This window comes from Triturus cristatus, chromosome 9 (genome assembly GCF_964204655.1).
Source record: "Triturus cristatus chromosome 9, aTriCri1.1, whole genome shotgun sequence".
Classification (NCBI taxonomy): Eukaryota; Metazoa; Chordata; class Amphibia; order Caudata; family Salamandridae; genus Triturus; species Triturus cristatus.
The window spans coordinates 572,813,976-572,833,488 of NC_140592.1; the positions used below are offsets into that span (position 1 = coordinate 572,813,976).

General features: G+C 38.2%; 1 protein-coding gene and 1 long non-coding RNA gene across 2 annotated transcripts in view; one reads left to right on the top strand and one right to left on the bottom strand.

Annotated features, from left to right (window-relative positions):
- LOC146798333 (uncharacterized) overlaps window positions 1–19,513 on the bottom strand; it is a 227,190-nt gene that overhangs the window by 121,767 nt on the left and 85,910 nt on the right. The window lies entirely within an intron of this gene.
- Window positions 5,123–19,513, top strand: part of LOC146798334 (uncharacterized) — a 37,348-nt gene continuing 22,957 nt past the window's right edge. The window contains exons 1-2 of the mRNA XM_085627513.1: window positions 5,123–5,232; window positions 9,612–11,580. Of these exons, the coding sequence (XP_085483639.1) occupies window positions 9,655–11,580 (1,926 nt within the window). The 5' untranslated portion in view covers window positions 5,123–5,232; window positions 9,612–9,654. The remainder of the gene's footprint in view (window positions 5,233–9,611; window positions 11,581–19,513) is intronic.

Below are 19,513 nucleotides of genomic sequence, written 5' to 3' on the forward strand. Positions count from 1 at the left end.
CTAACTATAACGTGTGTGAAACCTATGGTTTTTTCAGTGAATTTGTACGGTTTTTTAAATGCTAAGTTACTTTACGCCATTTGTGGCGTGCGCGCCCACTTAACGCAGTTCGTTCCATGCGCGCACGGTGCGCTTCGCGCACCGTGCGCGCACAGTGAGCACGCGGTGCGCTTCACTCACCGCGTGCCCACGTTACGCTACATGGGCCATGAACGCACGATGCGCTTTGCGCACCGTGCGCACATGGAGGACATATGAGGAGCATCGTTGTGACAGGTAAAATATATGTTTGATTTAATCTCTAATAAGCCATGCACTAAATGTGCCTTGCGGGCACATTTTGCACACGGGGTGGGGAGAATGTGGATATGTTTTTTATTTTTATTAATTTTTACCTTACGCGTACGGTAAGCGTAATCGGCGAAATTTTCGAAAAAATTAAATTTGCCTTTTTTCACTTGGGGGATCGTTGGTGACTCCCTCAACATGGCTAGGTGCTCGGTAGCTGTCTAAACAGCCCCTTTACATGTTTTTGGACTTTGTTTTTTAACCCCCTGTCAGAGTGCGAGAGAGAAAATGGCGGCCGCCATTTCCTGGTTTCGACCGATTCGAATGTTTACTAAGATCTAACAGCCAATCAGAATCGCGCTCGCGCACGGCACCGTACGCGTACGGTAAGCTTACCGTAAGCGCACGGTAAGCGCACCGTAAGCTGCCACAGATATATATATTGATTTAAAGGCTATTTTCTCAGGATCTACTGAACAGATTTACACCAAACCTACAAAAGGCACTTCCTTGACCTGAGGACTACCTCTCTGCCAAATTTCAAGTAATTCTGTTCAGCCGTTCGGGCTGTAGCTGTGTCTAAAGGTCCTATAGAAAAATGCATGGGAAAAACGCGTTTGGGACCCCCCTTTTATCTCAGCCCCCGCTTGACGAATCCCCCCGAGACTTTCAGGGTAGGAGCGGAGCGTAGCGCCCCACTTATTTTGAAAAATTCGCGAGGATTCGTCAACCGGCGCCAAAGTTATTCAAAAACGGAACGAACTGCGTTAAGTGGGCGCGCACGCCACGAATGGCGTAAAGTAACTTAGCATTTAAAAAACCGTACAAATTCACTGAAAAAACCATAGGTTTCACACACGTTATAGTTAGGAATTAGCATTTAAAAAACCTTGCAAATTCACTGAAAAAACCATAGGTTTCACACATGTTATAGTTAGCGGAATTTTTACTGATAAAAAACCAATGAAATTCCCCCGTTATAGTTAGTGCAGGCAACTATAACTCACGCGACCGCAATCTTCTGCTAATGACATATGTGTCTTTATGAAAAAAAAATATTTGTAATATATGTATAGCTAAAAATGTATGGAAGAAGACAAGGGCAAATAAGTGTCTAAATACAGTATTAGCATCAGCAGAGGATTGCGGTCGCGTGAGTTATAGTTGCCTGCACTAACTATAACGGGGGAATTTCATTGGTTTTTTATCAGTAAAATTTCCGCTAACTATAACATGTGTGAAACCTATGGTTTTTTCAGTGAATATATATATATATATATATGTATTTATATATATATATATATATTCACTGAAAAAACCATAGGTTTCACACATGTTATAGTTAGTGGAAATTTTACTGATAAAAAAACAATGAAATTCCCCCGTTATAGTTAGTGCAGGCAACTATAACTCACGCGACCGCAATCCTCTGCTGATGCTAATACTGTATTTAGACACTTATTTGCCCATGTCTTCTTCCATACATTTTTAGCTATACATATATTACAAATATTTTTTTTTCATAAAGACACATATGTCATCAGCAGAAGATTGCGGTCGCGTGAGTTATAGTTGCCTGCACTAACTATAACGGGGGAATTTCATTGGTTTTTTATCAGTAAAATTTCCACTAACTATAACATGTGTGAAACCTATGGTTTTTTCAGTGAATTTGCAAGGTTTTTTAAATGCTAATTCCTAACTATAACGTGTGTGAAACCTATGGTTTTTTCAGTGAATTTGTACGTTTTTTTAAATGCTAAGTTACTTTACGCCATTCGTGGCGTGCGCGCCCACTTAACGCAGTTCGTTCCGTGCGCGCACGGTGCGCTTCGCGCACCGTGCGCGCACAGTGAGCACGCGGTGCGCTTCGCGCACCGCGCGCCCACTTTACGCAGTTAGTGCCGTGCACGCGGTGCGATGACAAAGCAAGAAAGCACGTCAACAAATCTGTTTCTGCTTTCCTCCGTGACTATGGTATGGGTGCCATTTACCACAACAACTTGCGTTATGACATGCAAGACATTTATAGAGGAGATGGTGTGCACTTCAATGATGAAGGGAACAGAGTCTTCCTCTTGAACCTTAGACTCTGCATCGGTACTTACTTGTAGGTACCACTAAAAAATCATTTCATAAACACAACGGCTCTTTTTAGAGCCCCCTAATATCTAAACACTTAAATCTGATTTTCATTTTTTTTTTTTTTTCTACCGTACGCTTACCGTAAGCTTACCGTACGCGTACCCCGTGATTTTTTTTAAAATCAATAAATGTTTTTTTTGTACTTTTCTGTCCTTCTTTGACCCCCTTACAAATGTTAGGGGGTCTGTAACTCTCCTCATTGCCCCCTTTCCTTGTTTTCACTCTTTTTTTTCAGAGTGAAATACACAAAATGGCGGCCGCCGCTTCCTGGTTTCGGCCGATTCGAATGTTTACTAAGATCTAAGAGCCAATCAGAATCGCGCTCGCGCACGCCACCGTACGCTTACCGTAAGCGTATGGTAAGCGTACCGTAAGCGGGCTCAGATATATATATTGATTTAAAGGCTATTTTCTCAGAATCTACTGAACAGATTTACACCAAACCTACAAAAGGCACTTCCTTGACCTAGGGACTACCTCTGTGCCAAATTTTGAGTAATTCTGTTCAGCCGTTCGGGCTGTAGCTCGTTCTAAAGGTCCTATGGAAAAATGCATGGGAAAAACGCGTTTTGGGACCCCCCTTTTATCTCAGCCCCCGCTTGACGGATCCCCCCGAGACTTTCAGGGTAGGAGCGGAGCGTAGCGCCCCACCTATTTTGAGAAATTCGCGAGGATTCGTCGACCGGCGCCAAAGTTATTCAAAATAGAATGTTGAGGTTTTCCTATGGAAACGTGGTCCTAACTATAACTACCTACTGGCGACCGCCAGTAGGTAATATATATATATATATATATATATTACCTACTGGCGGTCGCCAGTAGGTAGTTATAGTTAGGACCACGTTTCCATAGGAAAACCTCAACATTCTATTTTGAATAACTTTGGCGCCGGTCGACGAATCCTCGCGAATTTCTCAAAATAGGTGGGGCGCTACGCTCCGCTCCTACCCTGAAAGTCTCGGGGGGATCCGTCAAGCGGGGGCTGAGATAAAAGGGGGGTCCCAAAACGCGTTTTTCCCATGCATTTTTCCATAGGACCTTTAGACAGGGCTACAGCCCGAACGGCTGAACAGAATTACTAGAAATTTGGCAGAGAGGTAGTCCGTAGGTCAAGGAAGTGCCTTTTGTAGGTTTGGTGTAAATCAGTTCAGTTGATTTTGAGAAAATAGCCTTTAAATCAATATATATATCTGAGCCAGCTTACGGTACGCTTACCGTACGCTTACGGTAAGCGTACGGTGGCGTGCGCGAGCGCGATTCTGATTGGCTCTTAGATCTTAGTAAACATTCGAATCGGCCGAAACCAGGAAGCGGCGGCCGCCATTTTGTGTATTTCACTCTGAAAAAAAAGAGTGAAAACAAGGAAAGGGGGCAATGAGGAGAGTTACAGACCCCCTAACAATTGTAAGGGGGTCAAAGAAGGACAGAAAAGTACAAAAAAAACATTTATTGATTTTAAAAAAAATCACGGGGTACGCGTACGGTAAGCTCACGGTAAGCGTACGGTAAAAAAAATAAAAATAAATAAATGAAAATCAGATTTAAGAGTTTAGAAATTAGGGAGCTCTAAAAAGAGCTGTTGTGTTTATGGAGTCATTTTTTTAGTGGTACCTACAAGTAAGTACCGATGCAGAGTCTAAGGTTCAAGAGGAAGACTCTGTTCCCTTCATCATTGAAGTGCACACCATCTCCTCTATAAATGTCTTGCATGTCGTAACGCAAGTTGTTGTGGTAAATGGCACCCATACCATAGTCACGGAGGAAAGCAGAAACAGATTTGTTGACGTGCTTTCTTGCTTTGTCAATCTGTGGACAGAAATGATTGGACCAGTTCCATTTTTGCCTTTGGCATATGTTGGAAAACACAAAGGCAGTTTTAGGGAAAAGTGTAAACAGTTGTGCAAAGGTGTCCTTCATAAGCATTTCCAGACCTACCCCAGTCAAAGTGCCTAGGTCATTGCCACCACAGTGCACTATTATGAGGTCAGGGTGTTGGATTTGCATGAAGGATTTCACCAATGGCATCAATTGGTGCCACTTTAACCCTCTCTGACCAATCCATTTAATGTCTACATTTGGCAAAGCAAGGTCTCTCACCATATCTGTTTTCTCTGCAAACTTTTCACTCCAGAAGACATAGCTGTGCCCTACAATCCACACTGTGAACATCTTCAAAGGAGAACTGGATGCACTCAGGAGGTGTCTTTCAGTAGAATGGCAATATGAAAAGAAAGACAGTTTGGAAATGGAGGCATACATATTTTTTACAAAACAAAAAGAACTGATTGGCTGTTTCATACCATTCTAGAAAAAAAACTAGGCTGTATGTGAAAATTAATAGAAGCATGTTTTGTATTGGTACAAAAAAATGTGTAACCAAAGAACAGTACTATGGATTTGCAGTTAGGTTTGAAAAGTCAAGCACTCTTGCTCTGTGGAATTGAAACATTGTGTGTCGAACTTCTGACCTAACTGCACACAGCAGTGTTCCATGAGCTGTTGCTATGGTAGCAGGCAGAAGTCAAGTTGGGGGAAGGGTACTAGGCAGAAGTCAAGTTGGGGGCAGGGTACTTTTGGAAAAGGGTTGGTTTTCAACCAATAGAAATGTGTCATTACATTTGAAAAAAAGGGGGAAGCACTGAGATTTGAAACTTACATGTATATGTGTGGAAAAATAGAGGGAAAGTTTGCCATTATCTGGTTCTGCTGAGAGGAGAGAGGTGTACAGAACAGAGATCCTGGCTCTGATAATCTGCTGTTTGAGTGACACATTTCTTTCACAACTAACTAATTTTAAAGGTGAGTTTACAGTTTGAGAGGGGATGTATGTGGTAACTTAAGAAATGAATAATAGAAATGGGAATTGTTTTTGTTGTAGTTACACATGGTGGATTCATAATGTGTCAGTCTGTAAAAGAGATTTTCACTTGGCCCGAAAAAAAAAGAGCAGTAAGTGTGCTTTCAAATTGGCAAAGAAATTTCGTTTTGGCACTAATGTGAAAACATGACTGTGTGTGCATAGAAGAATTATAGGCAGAAATGTATTGCGTCTTGCTCTGGTGATTTCACAGTTGCAGTAGATGGAAAAGAGGAGCGAATTTTTGGGGGAAGAAGCAGAGGTTTAGCACACACCCATGTGCTTGCCATGTATAGTCATGCACAGTAATTAGAAGCGAGTGGGGTTTTCAGGTTTAAGTCTGTAATGCAAATACATTCAGCATCACTAAGGCTGGTTGCCCCTGCTGGAGTGTAGGCAGTCACAGAGAATACACACGGTGGTGGTCTGAAAAAAAAACAGCTTGGACATGTGCATTTAAATAAATTTAAAAAAAAAGGTTTCAGAATGTGTCAGTCTGTAAAAGTGATTTCAAAGTGTAAAAAGAGATTTTCACTTGGCCCGAAAAAAAAAGAGCAGTAAGTGTGCTTTCAAATTGGCAAAGAAATTTCGTTTTGGCACTAATGTGAAAACATGACTCTGTGTGCATAGAAGAATTATAGGCAGAAATGTATTGCGTCTTGCTCTGGTGATTTCACAGTTGCAGTAGATGGAAAAGAGGAGCGAATTTTTGGGGGAAGAAGCAGAGGTTTAGCACACACCCATGTGCTTGCCATGTATAGTCATGCACAGTAATTAGAAGCGAGTGGGGTTTTCAGGTTTAAGTCTGTAATGCAAATACATTCAGCATCACTAAGGCTGGTTGCCCCTGCTGGAGTGTAGGCAGTCACAGAGAATACACACGGTGGTGGTCTGAAAAAAAAACAGCTTGGACATGTGCATTTAAATAAATTTAAAAAAAAAGGTTTCAGAATGTGTCAGTCTGTAAAAGTGATTTCAAAGTGTAAAAAGAGATTTTCACTTGGCCCGAAAAAAAAAGAGCAGTAAGTGTGCTTTCAAATTGGCAAAGAAATTTCGTTTTGGCACTAATGTGAAAACATGACTCTGTGTGCATAGAAGAATTATAGGCAGAAATGTATTGCGTCTTGCTCTGGTGATTTCACAGTTGCAGTAGATGGAAAAGTGGAGCGAATTTTTGGGGGAAGAAGCAGAGGTTTAGCACACACCCATGTGCTTGCCATGTATAGTCATGCACAGTAATTAGAAGCGAGTGGGGTTTTCAGGTTTAAGTCTGTAATGCAAATACATTCAGCATCACTAAGGCTGGTTGCCCCTGCTGGAGTGTAGGCAGTCACAGAGAATACACACGGTGGTGGTCTGAAAAAAAAACAGCTTGGACATGTGCATTTAAATAAATTTAAAAAAAAGGTTTCAGAATGTGTCAGTCTGTAAAAGTGATTTCAAAGTGTAAAAAGAGATTTTCACTTGGCCCGAAAAAAAAAGAGCAGTAAGTGTGCTTTCAAATTGGCAAAGAAATTTCGTTTTGGCACTAATGTGAAAACATGACTCTGTGTGCATAGAAGAATTATAGGCAGAAATGTATTGCGTCTTGCTCTGCTGATTTCACAGTTGCAGTAGATGGAAAAGAGGAGCGAATTTTTGGGGGAAGAAGCAGAGGTTTAGCACACACCCATGTGCTTGCCATGTATAGTCATGCACAGTAATTAGAAGCGAGTGGGGTTTTCAGGTTTAAGTCTGTAATGCAAATACATTCAGCATCACTAAGGCTGGTTGCCCCTGCTGGAGTGTAGGCAGTCACAGAGAATACACACGGTGGTGGTCTGAAAAAAAAACAGCTTGGACATGTGCATTTAAATAAATTTAAAAAAAAGGTTTCAGAATGTGTCAGTCTGTAAAAGTGATTTCAAAGTGTAAAAAGAGATTTTCACTTGGCCGGAAAAAAAAAGAGCAGTAAGTGTGCTTTCAAATTGGCAAAGAAATTTCGTTTTGGCACTAATGTGAAAACATGACTCTGTGTGCATAGAAGAATTATAGGCAGAAATGTATTGCGTCTTGCTCTGGTGATTTCACAGTTGCAGTAGATGGAAAAGAGGAGCGAATTTTTGGGGGAAGAAGCAGAGGTTTAGCACACACCCATGTGCTTGCCATGTATAGTCATGCACAGTAATTAGAAGCGAGTGGGGTTTTCAGGTTTAAGTCTGTAATGCAAATACATTCAGCATCACTAAGGCTGGTTGCCCCTGCTGGAGTGTAGGCAGTCACAGAGAATACACACGGTGGTGGTCTGAAAAAAAAACAGCTTGGACATGTGCATTTAAATAAATTTTAAAAAAAAGGTTTCAGAATGTGTCAGTCTGTAAAAGTGATTTCAAATTGAAAAAAGAGATATACACTTGCCCCCGAAAAAAAAAGAGCAGTAAGTGTGCTTTCAAATTGGCAAAGAAATTTCGTTTTGGGACTAATGTGAAAACATGACTCTGTGTGCATAGAAGAATTATAGGCAGAAATGTATTGCGTCTTGCTCTGGTGATTTCACAGTTGCAGTAGATGGAAAAGAGGAGCGAATTTTTGGGGGAAGAAGCAGAGGTTTAGCACACACCCATGTGCTTGCCATGTATAGTCATGCACAGTAATTAGAAGCGAGTGGGGTTTTCAGGTTTAAGTCTGTAATGCAAATACATTCAGCATCACTAAGGCTGTTTGCCCCTGCTGGAGTGTAGGCAGTCACAGAGAATGCACACGGTGGTGGTCTGAAAAAAAAACAGCTTGGACATGTGCATTTAAATAAATTTAAAAAAAAAGGTTTCAGAATGTGTCAGTCTGTAAAAGTGATTTCAAAGTGTAAAAAGAGATTTTCACTTGGCCCGAAAAAAAAAGAGCAGTAAGTGTGCTTTCAAATTGGCAAAGAAATTTCGTTTTGGCACTAATGTGAAAACATGACTCTGTGTGCATAGAAGAATTATAGGCAGAAATGTATTGCGTCTTGCTCTGGTGATTTCACAGTTGCAGTAGATGGAAAAGAGGAGCGAATTTTTGGGGGAAGAAGCAGAGGTTTAGCACACACCCATGTGCTTGCCATGTATAGTCATGCACAGTAATTAGAAGCGAGTGGGGTTTTCAGGTTTAAGTCTGTAATGCAAATACATTCAGCATCACTAAGGCTGGTTGCCCCTGCTGGAGTGTAGGCAGTCACAGAGAATACACACGGTGGTGGTCTGAAAAAAAAACTGCTTGGACATGTGCATTTAAATAAATTTAAAAAAAAAGGTTTCAGAATGTGTCAGTCTGTAAAAGTGATTTCAAAGTGTAAAAAGAGATTTTCACTTGGCCCGAAAAAAAAAGAGCAGTAAGTGTGCTTTCAAATTGGCAAAGAAATTTCGTTTTGGCACTAATGTGAAAACATGACTCTGTGTGCATAGAAGAATTATAGGCAGAAATGTATTGCGTCTTGCTCTGGTGATTTCACAGTTGCAGTAGATGGAAAAGAGGAGCGAATTTTTGGGGGAAGAAGCAGAGGTTTAGCACACACCCATGTGCTTGCCATGTATAGTCATGCACAGTAATTAGAAGCGAGTGGGGTTTTCAGGTTTAAGTCTGTAATGCAAATACATTCAGCATCACTAAGGCTGGTTGCCCCTGCTGGAGTGTAGGCAGTCACAGAGAATACACACGGTGGTGGTCTGAAAAAAAAACAGCTTGGACATGTGCATTTAAATAAATTTAAAAAAAAAGGTTTCAGAATGTGTCAGTCTGTAAAAGTGATTTCAAAGTGTAAAAAGAGATTTTCACTTGGCCCGAAAAAAAAAGAGCAGTAAGTGTGCTTTCAAATTGGCAAAGAAATTTCGTTTTGGCACTAATGTGAAAACATGACTCTGTGTGCATAGAAGAATTATAGGCAGAAATGTATTGCGTCTTGCTCTGGTGATTTCACAGTTGCAGTAGATGGAAAAGAGGAGCGAATTTTTGGGGGAAGAAGCAGAGGTTTAGCACACACCCATGTGCTTGCCATGTATAGTCATGCACAGTAATTAGAAGCGAGTGGGGTTTTCAGGTTTAAGTCTGTAATGCAAATACATTCAGCATCACTAAGGCTGGTTGCCCCTGCTGGAGTGTAGGCAGTCACAGAGAATATACACGGTGGTGGTCTGAAAAAAAAACAGCTTGGTTTCATAATGTGACAGTTTGTTATACAGATTTTCACTTGCCCAAAAAAAAAGAGGAGTTTGTGTGCATTCAAATTGGCAAAGAAATTTCGTTTTGTGACTATTGTGAAAAGAAATGTAGTAATATATTTAAATTCAATAAAGAATTTTTTTTTTAGTTTTTTTGCAGGTATTGCTGAAGAACAGTGAACAAAATTTAAGATGCCTACAAAATCTCGAGTTCAAAAAACGCTAAAAAAAAAACTATATTTGAGGACAACTGGAGGACCAAAGTTAGTAGAAGATGCTGATGTTGGGAAAAAGAAAAAATCTTCTGGTAAGCAAAAAAGACAATTCCTAAACAAAATATTGAAAACAAACAAAAATGTACAAAATGTCTGTTCTCGGAAAAATGTAACAAAACCTACAGAACAGCAAAAAATTGAGGATTTAGTTAATGCAAATATACCTTCTGCAATTGAAAAGTTTAACATAAACAGAAAAACAGCATTTAAAGAGATACGTAGAAAAATGTTTCAGAGAAGAGTTATGTCCAATTTGATAAAGGATATAAAGAAATATAAGCAAAAGGCTAAATATTATAAGAGAAAAAAAGAAATTGAAGCCATTGCAGCAAAGGCATTAGAATTAAAAAGGAAACTATTCATATTAATTTTGAATAGGATGCGTACATTAGATAAAATGGTTAATGTACTGAAATCACAAAGCAAAAGCAAAAGAGTAGTGAACAGAACAAATTTTTGTAAAGTGTTTTTAGGAAAGTGGATGCATAGCTCAAGTAGTGAACCTTTTTTTAATGAAGAGAGCTATTTTCAAAGTAATAGTTTGCTGCATGCAGTTGACACCAGAGGTCGTTCATACGAAGTAAAAAATGGTTGCATAATGGAGAAGGAGATAATGGTTCCAAGAGATGAGGTACAAGTGATGGCAGATGAGGCAATGGGGAGACGTCCTAAAGCCCCAGTGTACACTTGGAATTGTAGTAGTATTTGCACTGTGCGTCAGGAATCTATTGACAGATTTCGAGAGTTTCTAAGAGAATATAGTAAAAAAAGTGTAAAACAAAAGATTAAGGTGCTTCAAAGTCTGGATCCATGCAGAGTGAGAGAGAATACTGGTTTGCAGGGTCATTCTCTTGCTTGTCTATCTAGAAAAGTGTGCAATAGTGTTTTCCATCATTTTAGGATGCTGGCTGTTCATCATACTGAAATGAGAAAGTTTGTGAGACGGTTGTATTTTGCCAAAAGTCCAGCAATAAAGTTAAATGAATTGAATAGGGCTCTGTTCCGAGGAACGGTATCAGATGTAGAGAAGGTTGTTGATGAAATTCAGTTTTGTTACTTTGGTCCTGAACAAAACAGTGCAGAGAAGGACACAGTAAATGAGGCAGAAGTGGAAGAGAATGTAGAACCTTGTGTAAGTAAGACATTTAATGATCACATAACAAAATTTGCAATAGTCTCTAATGAAAGACCAAATGTTACTTGTATTTGTTGCCGCAGAACTCATTATAGAAAACAAACTAGGAATGTTGATCTCTACAGAAAGAGTGAAAATGAAGATAATTATAAGTGGATGGATTTTGCAACATATATATTTCTTGAAAATTGTTTTGAATTGGGTGAAGATCAGCGTATTTGTAAATACTGCTACAACAAGTTAGAGGAAAATAGAATGCCGACCAGAGCTGTACATAATAATTTAGAATTGGATGCTATTCCTGCTGAACTTTCTGAATTAAATACATATGAGTCTATACTCATTCAATGTGTTCATCCGTTCCAGACCATAGTACGTATGGAGCCCAAAACTGGTAAATTACCTCCTTCAGATTTAGTGAGAGGTTTAAAAGGTAGAGTGGTGTATTTGCCCTTGGATTTGAAAAAAAATATGGAAACTATTGATGCGGATACTTTGGAAACTGAACCATTAATTATTCTGGTTAATGGTGTACCTACAAAGAATAAGAAGATTTGGCAGGAGCTGGTAGATGTGCGGAAAGTACAAAGAGCAAATTTGTATTTGAAAAAAAATAACAAATGGTATGAATCAATTTATATAGTAGAAGAAGAAGAAGAAGAAGATTTACAAGGAGATACAGAAACACCAAGTGGACAAATTGAAAAAGTGGACAAGTCAAAGGAAGAAGAAATTTATGAACATTTTAGCATACATCCTCTCCATTCGAAAGAAGTTATGGGAGACAATATTGATCTCTTTCAGATGAAGAAAGCAAAAGGAAATCCCGTGAGTGTATGGGAGGAGAGCTTGGAAGATCGATGTTTTCCCCAGCTGTTTCCTAAAGGAAAAGGAGGACGATACGATGAACGTCCGGAACAGATTCCAGCTTCTGAGTATCGGACTACAAGACTATATGCTGAAGATCCCAGATTTCGACAAAGTATCCCTTATTTGTTCCATCTTTTATTTGAAAGCGACTTGTCTGCACTGTCTTATGCAGTAAATCACATTTTAAAAAGTGGAGTACATTTACAAAATGTGTCTGCTAAGGATTTTATGGAGAAAGTGCAGCACCGAGATGATCATTTGGAAACACAACTGATCAATCTGATGGCTTGTCAGCGTGGGACAAATGAATATTGGTACCGACGCCATGGTGAACTAAAATGCATGTTACGCAATTTAGGAACACCAACATGGTTCCTTACCCTAAGCTGCGCCGAGTACGCTTGGGATGATTTACTGGATTTTCTACGAGAGGCCAATTCAAACATTGAAAACATCGAATACAAGACAGCAGGAGAACTGTGCTCATTGGATCCGGTTAATGTTTGCAGATATTTCAATCATAGATTTGAGGCTATGATGTCCTTCATCTGCAATAAAAAAAATCCACCCCTTGGAGAAGTAGTGGATTTCTTTTGGAGAAAAGAGTACCAGGCAAGAGGTGCTCCTCATATTCATATGCTGCTGTGGATCAAGGATGCCCCAAAGTTTGGAACAGATACTGATGAAGCAGTGTTATCTTACATTGAAGAATATGCAACATGTGCTATACCTAAAAGCACAGAAGAGTACAAGTTAAAGGAGCAAGTTCTACGTTTCCAAAGTCATCGGTGTGGAAAATACTGTCGACGGAAATACAAGAGCAAAGAAAAATACTACACTAAATGTCGATTTGGATTTCCTAGACCTGTTCTTACAAATGGAAGAGTCAACAGTTTTATGTCAGCTGTGAGACATACTATCACAAGAAAATCACCTAAGAATACCTACAACCTTAAAAGAAAAGAAGAATCAAAAAATATAAATGACTACAACCCAGTCATTTTATCCATGTGGAACGCTAACATGGATATACAGTATGTTGCTGACAATTCCATTGCTGTTGCTCGATATGTAACGTCTTACATTACGAAATCAGAAAAAACAGAATTGAAGGAAATGTGGGAAGAGATTTCTCACGAGAAGACTGTCAGTAAGAAGCTGTACAGTTTCAGTTTGAAGATGTTATCGCATCGAGAAATTGGATCCTACGAATGTTCAGATAGATTATCTTCTGCAAGTCTCTACTCGAAGTCAAGAAGAATAATTTGGGCAAGTTTAGGCCTTGCAGCAATGAGAAATCGGGTACTGAAATCTGTTGGAGAAATTGAATATTTGGCACAGTACGAACCTGAAAGTACAGATATATTGAAAACAAACATGTTGGACACATATTATCCCAAGAGAAGTCATCATCTGGAGAACATGTGTCTCTATGAAGTGCTGCAGAACTACATTTATTCACGGAAAGCTGCAGAAGACATCAATAATGGAAAATATAAAGTCGTTGGTGAAGAAGGATGTTTGGTGAAGCAAACCAAAGGAAGTTTGATAAATCACCGGAAGCTGAGTTGCGACACTACCGACAAGAAAGAATTTTACTACTTGGCTCTTTTACAGTTGTTTAAACCATGGCGTTCAGAGGATGAACTACTGGGAGAATTCCAGAGCTATGAAGATTCTTTTAATGCTTGCAAAGACAGCATACAATGCAGTACATTCTCAACTTATCTGCAAATGTTAAATGAAGAAATTGAACAGGAAACTACAATTGCAGCAGAAATTGCTAGAGACAGTTCTCAGGACAGCCAAAGTTCAGGAACATACAGTCAAGATCCCCTAGGACAACCAATCGTTGAAAATGAAGCATCAATAGCCATGAATGAAGTGGAAACGGCTATGAATCAAGCTCAAGAAGAATTTATAGACTTAGAAAATTTGGAAAGACAACTGAATCAAGAGCAGCAACAAATTTATGAAGAGATCAAAAACAAAATTGAACACGGATTTCTACATGAAAAAAAAGAGTGCTCATGCACATCATTTCATCCAATCAGGATGTATGTAAGCGGACAAGCTGGCACTGGAAAAAGTTTCCTAATTAAAGTCATCAGAAGCTACCTAAAGCAAAAAACAGATTCTACTTTGTCTTGTGTGGTTACTGCTCCAACTGGGTTAGCAGCATATAACATAAAAGGAATCACCTTACATCGTTTGCTAATGTTACCAGTGGAGCATGAGAACAAAATACAATTCAACAAGCTAACTGGAGAAGCATGCTTGGAAGTTTCAAGAGTATTGAAGAAGATGCAAGTTCTCATTATTGATGAGGTGAGCATGGTATCAAACTTAATGCTTGCCTTTGTGCATTTAAGAATGCAGCAAATTTTGAAGACAGACTATGACGTGTTATTTGGTGGAAAACACGTCATCGTTTTTGGGGATCTTTTGCAACTTACTCCGGTTAAAGGACAACCAGTGTTTAATACTGTGACACATGAAGACACGAAGAAGTCATTGGGAAGCATCGGTAATACAAATATTTGGTCCTTCTTTGAGTACAAGGAACTTACAACTAATATGAGGCAAGCAAACGATGAAGAATATGGAAGTATTCTGAAAGATATCAGGATTGGACTACTCACAGAAGCTGGCAAAAAAGCATTACAGACTCGGCTGCTACATAATTTATTTCCAAAGGAAGAAATAGTTGCAGAGAAGATATACAAGAACATTGCAGAAAACAAAAGTGTCATCTGCTTAATGCCAACTCTACGTGAATGCTCAATATTCAATGAGGAGCTTTTGAAATTGGAAAAGGAAGAGATCATGAAATTGGAAGCAGTGGACAAAATTGAGGATGGAAGAATTACTGTCACAGTAACAGGCAAACTGAAAAATAAATTGGACTCACTAGAGAAGAACATCTCCAAAACAGCAGGATTAGAAAAAAATCTATATGTTTGCATGAACTGTAGAGTGTTTTTAAGGAGAAATTTGGATGTTGAAAAAGGCTTAGTAAATGGAGCGATGGGAAGAGTTGTGGGTTTTATTAATTATCAGAAAAAAGATGGAATTGAATGGTTAAAAATAAAATTTGATCAGATAGAGGAAGTTAAAGACATTTGTCGTTGTTCAGTTCGTTTCATGCTTGTGAAAGACTTATATGTACGTAGGAAGCAGTTTCCGTTTTCTCTAGCATATGCTGTAACTATTCACAAGTCTCAAGGATTGACTGTAGATTGTGCATTTGTGAACATTGGATCTAGTGTGTTCAAAGAAGGTATGGCATATGTTGCTTTGTCACGAGTCAAAACATTATCAGGTTTATTCATGATAGACTTCGATGACTCAAAAGTTAGTGCTGATACAAACTGTGTAAAGGAGTATAATAGATTAAGAAGAAGCTATGCTCCTCATTTAGGTCAGTATCCTGTGTTGGAGAAACGTGTAGTTTCTCGTAAAAGGAGAAATGAGAATATCTGTAATGAAGATGTAGAGAAGAGGAAAAAAAAGAGGAGTGATGTAATTGCAAGCAAAAAGAATAAGGAAAATGAAGAACAGGTTGTAGGATGTCATTTTGAAAATAGCTCTGGTGTCAACTGCTACGCAAATGTAGTGCTGAATGTTGCTTTTTATCTGGAAAGTTTGCAAGAGCAGATAATAATAAATCAGGGAAAAAGATTCTGTTCAGAGCTCAGTCTCCTTTTTCAAAAGCTGAGTAAAGATAAAACTCAAATAGAAAGTGCTACTGATATTAGAAAACTTTTAGATGTATGTTCAGGACGAACACAGTTTTCTCAAAATGAACAGCAAGATGCTCACGAATTTTTGATGTATTTTCTTCAGGTAGTGGAAGAAGAAGGAGTTCCCATTGACATTTTTTTTGGTCTCTCTTATAAATGGGAACATAGTTGTGATAATTGTTATAATATAAGTGGTTCTATTGTTGATAATGAAAGGTTTATTTATTTGACATTGCCAGAGAGTAAAACAGTCACTTTTGCAAACTTAGTTAAAGATGCTAATCATAGCATGAAATGTGGTGAGTGTAATTCTGACATGTTATCAACATTAATTTTAAGGGAATACGGACAGTATGTAATTTTAATGATGCAACGATGTAGAGCTGATGGATCAAAATTGGATACTTTAATAAAGAAGTTTACAGGACAGCAATTATCAATTTCAGGAAAAACTTTTGTAACTGTTGCAATAATTTTCCATGATGGACCTACTGTTACTTCTGGACATTACACAGTTTATCTAAAATGTGAAAAAGGATGGACACTGTGTAATGATTCCCAATTGATTTTCAAACAACGTTTGCCTTTTGATTTAGCAAATTCCTATCTAATCTTCCTGAAACCTAAATTTTAGAGAGACTTGGCAAGATCTGGACAAAATAATTTTACCATTTTACAGGATTACCATTGCAATTTTGTAGAAAAAAGATTTTTAAAATTATCATTTGGCCTAAAGGAAAGATAACCAATTGTAATGTGGACTTTTTAAATTTTTAATGCAATTTTGAAAAACCAATAATTTAGAGATTATCGGTAACTTCTGCACATTTTAAATTTTGGAATGTTATTGGACTGCCACTGGAAATTTTTTCAAAAATAATTTCAAAAATTACTATTTGGCCATGTGGAAAAGTAAGCAATTCTATTGTGGACTAAATAAATTATTCGAAAAATTTTCGTGAACCAAAATGTTACAGAGAATCGGTGAGATCTGGACAGATTAAACTTTAGAATTTTAATGGTTTTCCCTTGGAAATTTATTCCAGGGAAAGAATAAAAAATACTATTTGGCCTAAAGGAAATAAAATCAGATGTATTTTGGAGTTATTTGAGATATATTATTGTGAATGTACTTCTGAAACAAAAATATCAGACGGTATTTTAAAGAAAAAAGTATTGTTTTTAGATGACATTTTTTAAGAATAATATGCATTTCTGTAATGATAAGTTTAAGTGAGAAGAGATTCTGGGCTTTTTTAATACAATCTTTGAGATTGTTATTTTTTTTTGCCCGCTGTAAAATGATGAATGCAATTGCTTTCACAATTTATAGTGAAATGCAATATATTCTGAAAACAGCAAAAATAAGGCAAAAATATTTTTTGGGAAAAAATGTAAATATGTGTACTGTATTATAAAATGTTTTAAAAATATTAATACTTTTTTCTTTTTTTTCAGATCGATATAGAAAATTTTCGTAAACTACAACCATTTTAAAAACTATTTTTTAAAAAAACAAATGAATAAATATTTTTTTCAGTGAGTATGGTAAGTCAATAGTAATAATTGTAGTCTTTCAAGGACCTTGTAATGTGAAAAATGATTTTTAGTGTTTTTTTTAAAAAATAAAAAAAAAGGTACGCTTACCGTACGCGTACGGTAAAAAAAAAAAGTTTTTTAAAAAAAATGTAAAAAAAAGATGAAAGATAAGGTTGGCTCTTAAAAGAACCGTTGTGTTCATGCAGGGACAGAGGAAAGGAACCATGGGAAAATCATTCAAAGCTACAAATGTGCTGATCTATTTTGTTATTCACTAGGGAAACACTGGTCTCCCTATAACAAATTAGAGCTTTACAAAATGTGCAATGAATATCAACCTTCCGAAATCGAGGGTTCATTTCCAGAGGGCCAGCAAAAGGAGATTCTCCCCCCACAGATGAAGGGCTCACCTGAGCTGCAGAAGAAGGAGTAAGCTCTGCAGGTGATGGTCCAGGCTGAGCTGCTGTGGATGTACTGGCTCGTCTTTCTGAAGAGTTACCTCCAAAAAGTTGAGCATGTGTCCTTTTGTGTACATCCTTGAGGTGCCTCATCATGGTGTGATTCCCAAAGGAATACTTCCTGTCAGGATTACCTCTAGAAAGTACACGCTGACACAGCTTGCAAGTAACTAAGGGTGCATTCACCTTTTGCTGGCCTTCTGGAAAAGTAAAATAATCCCAAACATAAGAAGGTTTTACTTTCCTCGCTCTCTGCCTCAAGACAGTGCTGCTGGTGCTAGCCTCACTCTCAGAAGAGCTCTGCTGTTCTGCCATCGTATCCCAAAGACAAACCAGCTCCTTCTCCCAAGGGATCACAAGCAGAAATGAGGGGAATGGGTGTGGTGTAGGAGAGTTCTAGAACTGAAAGTAGTTTCAACCAATCAAAAGTTGTGTTTCAAGATCACATGACCTACCGTACGCTTACGGTACGCTTACGGTGCGCTTACGGCAAAAAGTACGCGTGCGCGTAAAAAAGACACGCGCTTGCGCACATGCGCATAACAGTCATTTCCCGGCACTTCCGCGTAACGTGCGCGTGTTGCGTAAGCGCGCACGCGTCCCACGCGCAGTACGCGCGGCTACGCAAAGTGCGTAACTATACGCAAGCAGCGTAGATAGATTACGGACGTTGCGTAAACCGTACGCTTACCGTGAGCTTACGGTACGCGTACTATAAAAAAAAAAAAAAAAAAATCTGGAAATAAATTTTACATGTTTATTTTAAAAAATATATATAAAAAAAATATTTAAGGATTTTAAAAATTAAAGCATAGTCTTTATAAAAGATAAGAAAATTAAAATAAAAATATGTTTGAAAAAAATGAAGAATATAAAAAAAAAATAGCATTTAAAAAACCTTGCAAATTCACTGAAAAAACCATGGGTTTCACACACGTTATAGTTAGGAATTAGCATTTAAAAAACCTTGCAAATTCAATGAAAAAACCATGGGTTTCACACACGTTATAGTTAGGAATTAGCATTTAAAAAACCTTAGAAATTCACTGAAAAAACCATAGGTTTCACACACGTTATAGTTAGGAATTAGCATTTAAAAAACCTTAGAAATTCAGTGAAAAAACCATAGGTTTCACACATGTTATAGTTAGCTGGACATTTTACTCGTAAAAAACCAATGAAATTGCCCCGTTATAGTTAGTTCAGCTAACTATAACTCGCGCGCCCGCAATGCACTGCTGATGACGTCACATATTACATCACTCATGACATGGTCAGTGACATCACTCATGACATCACTGATGACATCTCAAATGACATCACTGATGACATCACTGATGACATCATCCTTGTGATAGAGTGGCAGACCTCCTCTCACCTTAATATAAGCTTTGATACACACATTCAAAAATAGAGACTAAAAATTTCAAAACAATGGACATACCAATACCAGTTACAACAACCTCTTCAGTAATTCTAAGATCCACATACACATCCACTCATTCACCAACAGTCCTATACAGTCACTCATACATGTACTCACTCATCATATGTACTCATACATCTATACATCCTGTTACACAATGCCACTCATCCATAGAGTTACTCACACACATAGTCACTCATGCTAATAAAGAATCAAACATACATTTACTTGCATATACAGTTATACACACACCACCACACTTACTTCTACGGAAACTTACACATACTTAGTCTTTTAAACAATCACTTATAGAAACACATACTTATTCATACAGGAACTCTTTCAATCTCTCACTTTCACATATACTCACATATATACACCAATAGTCACATATACTAGTTTAAAACGTATGTAGTTACTCCTGAAGACACTATTGAGACAGTCATTCACTCACTAACACACCCATACACACACTCATCCACCCATACAGTCCTGCACACATGCTGTGTTCAACACATACAAACAGTGAGTCACTCATTCATGCACCGATGCACTACGTAATACCCCCCACCGAACCATGCAGACACTCAGACTGATACTCAAAA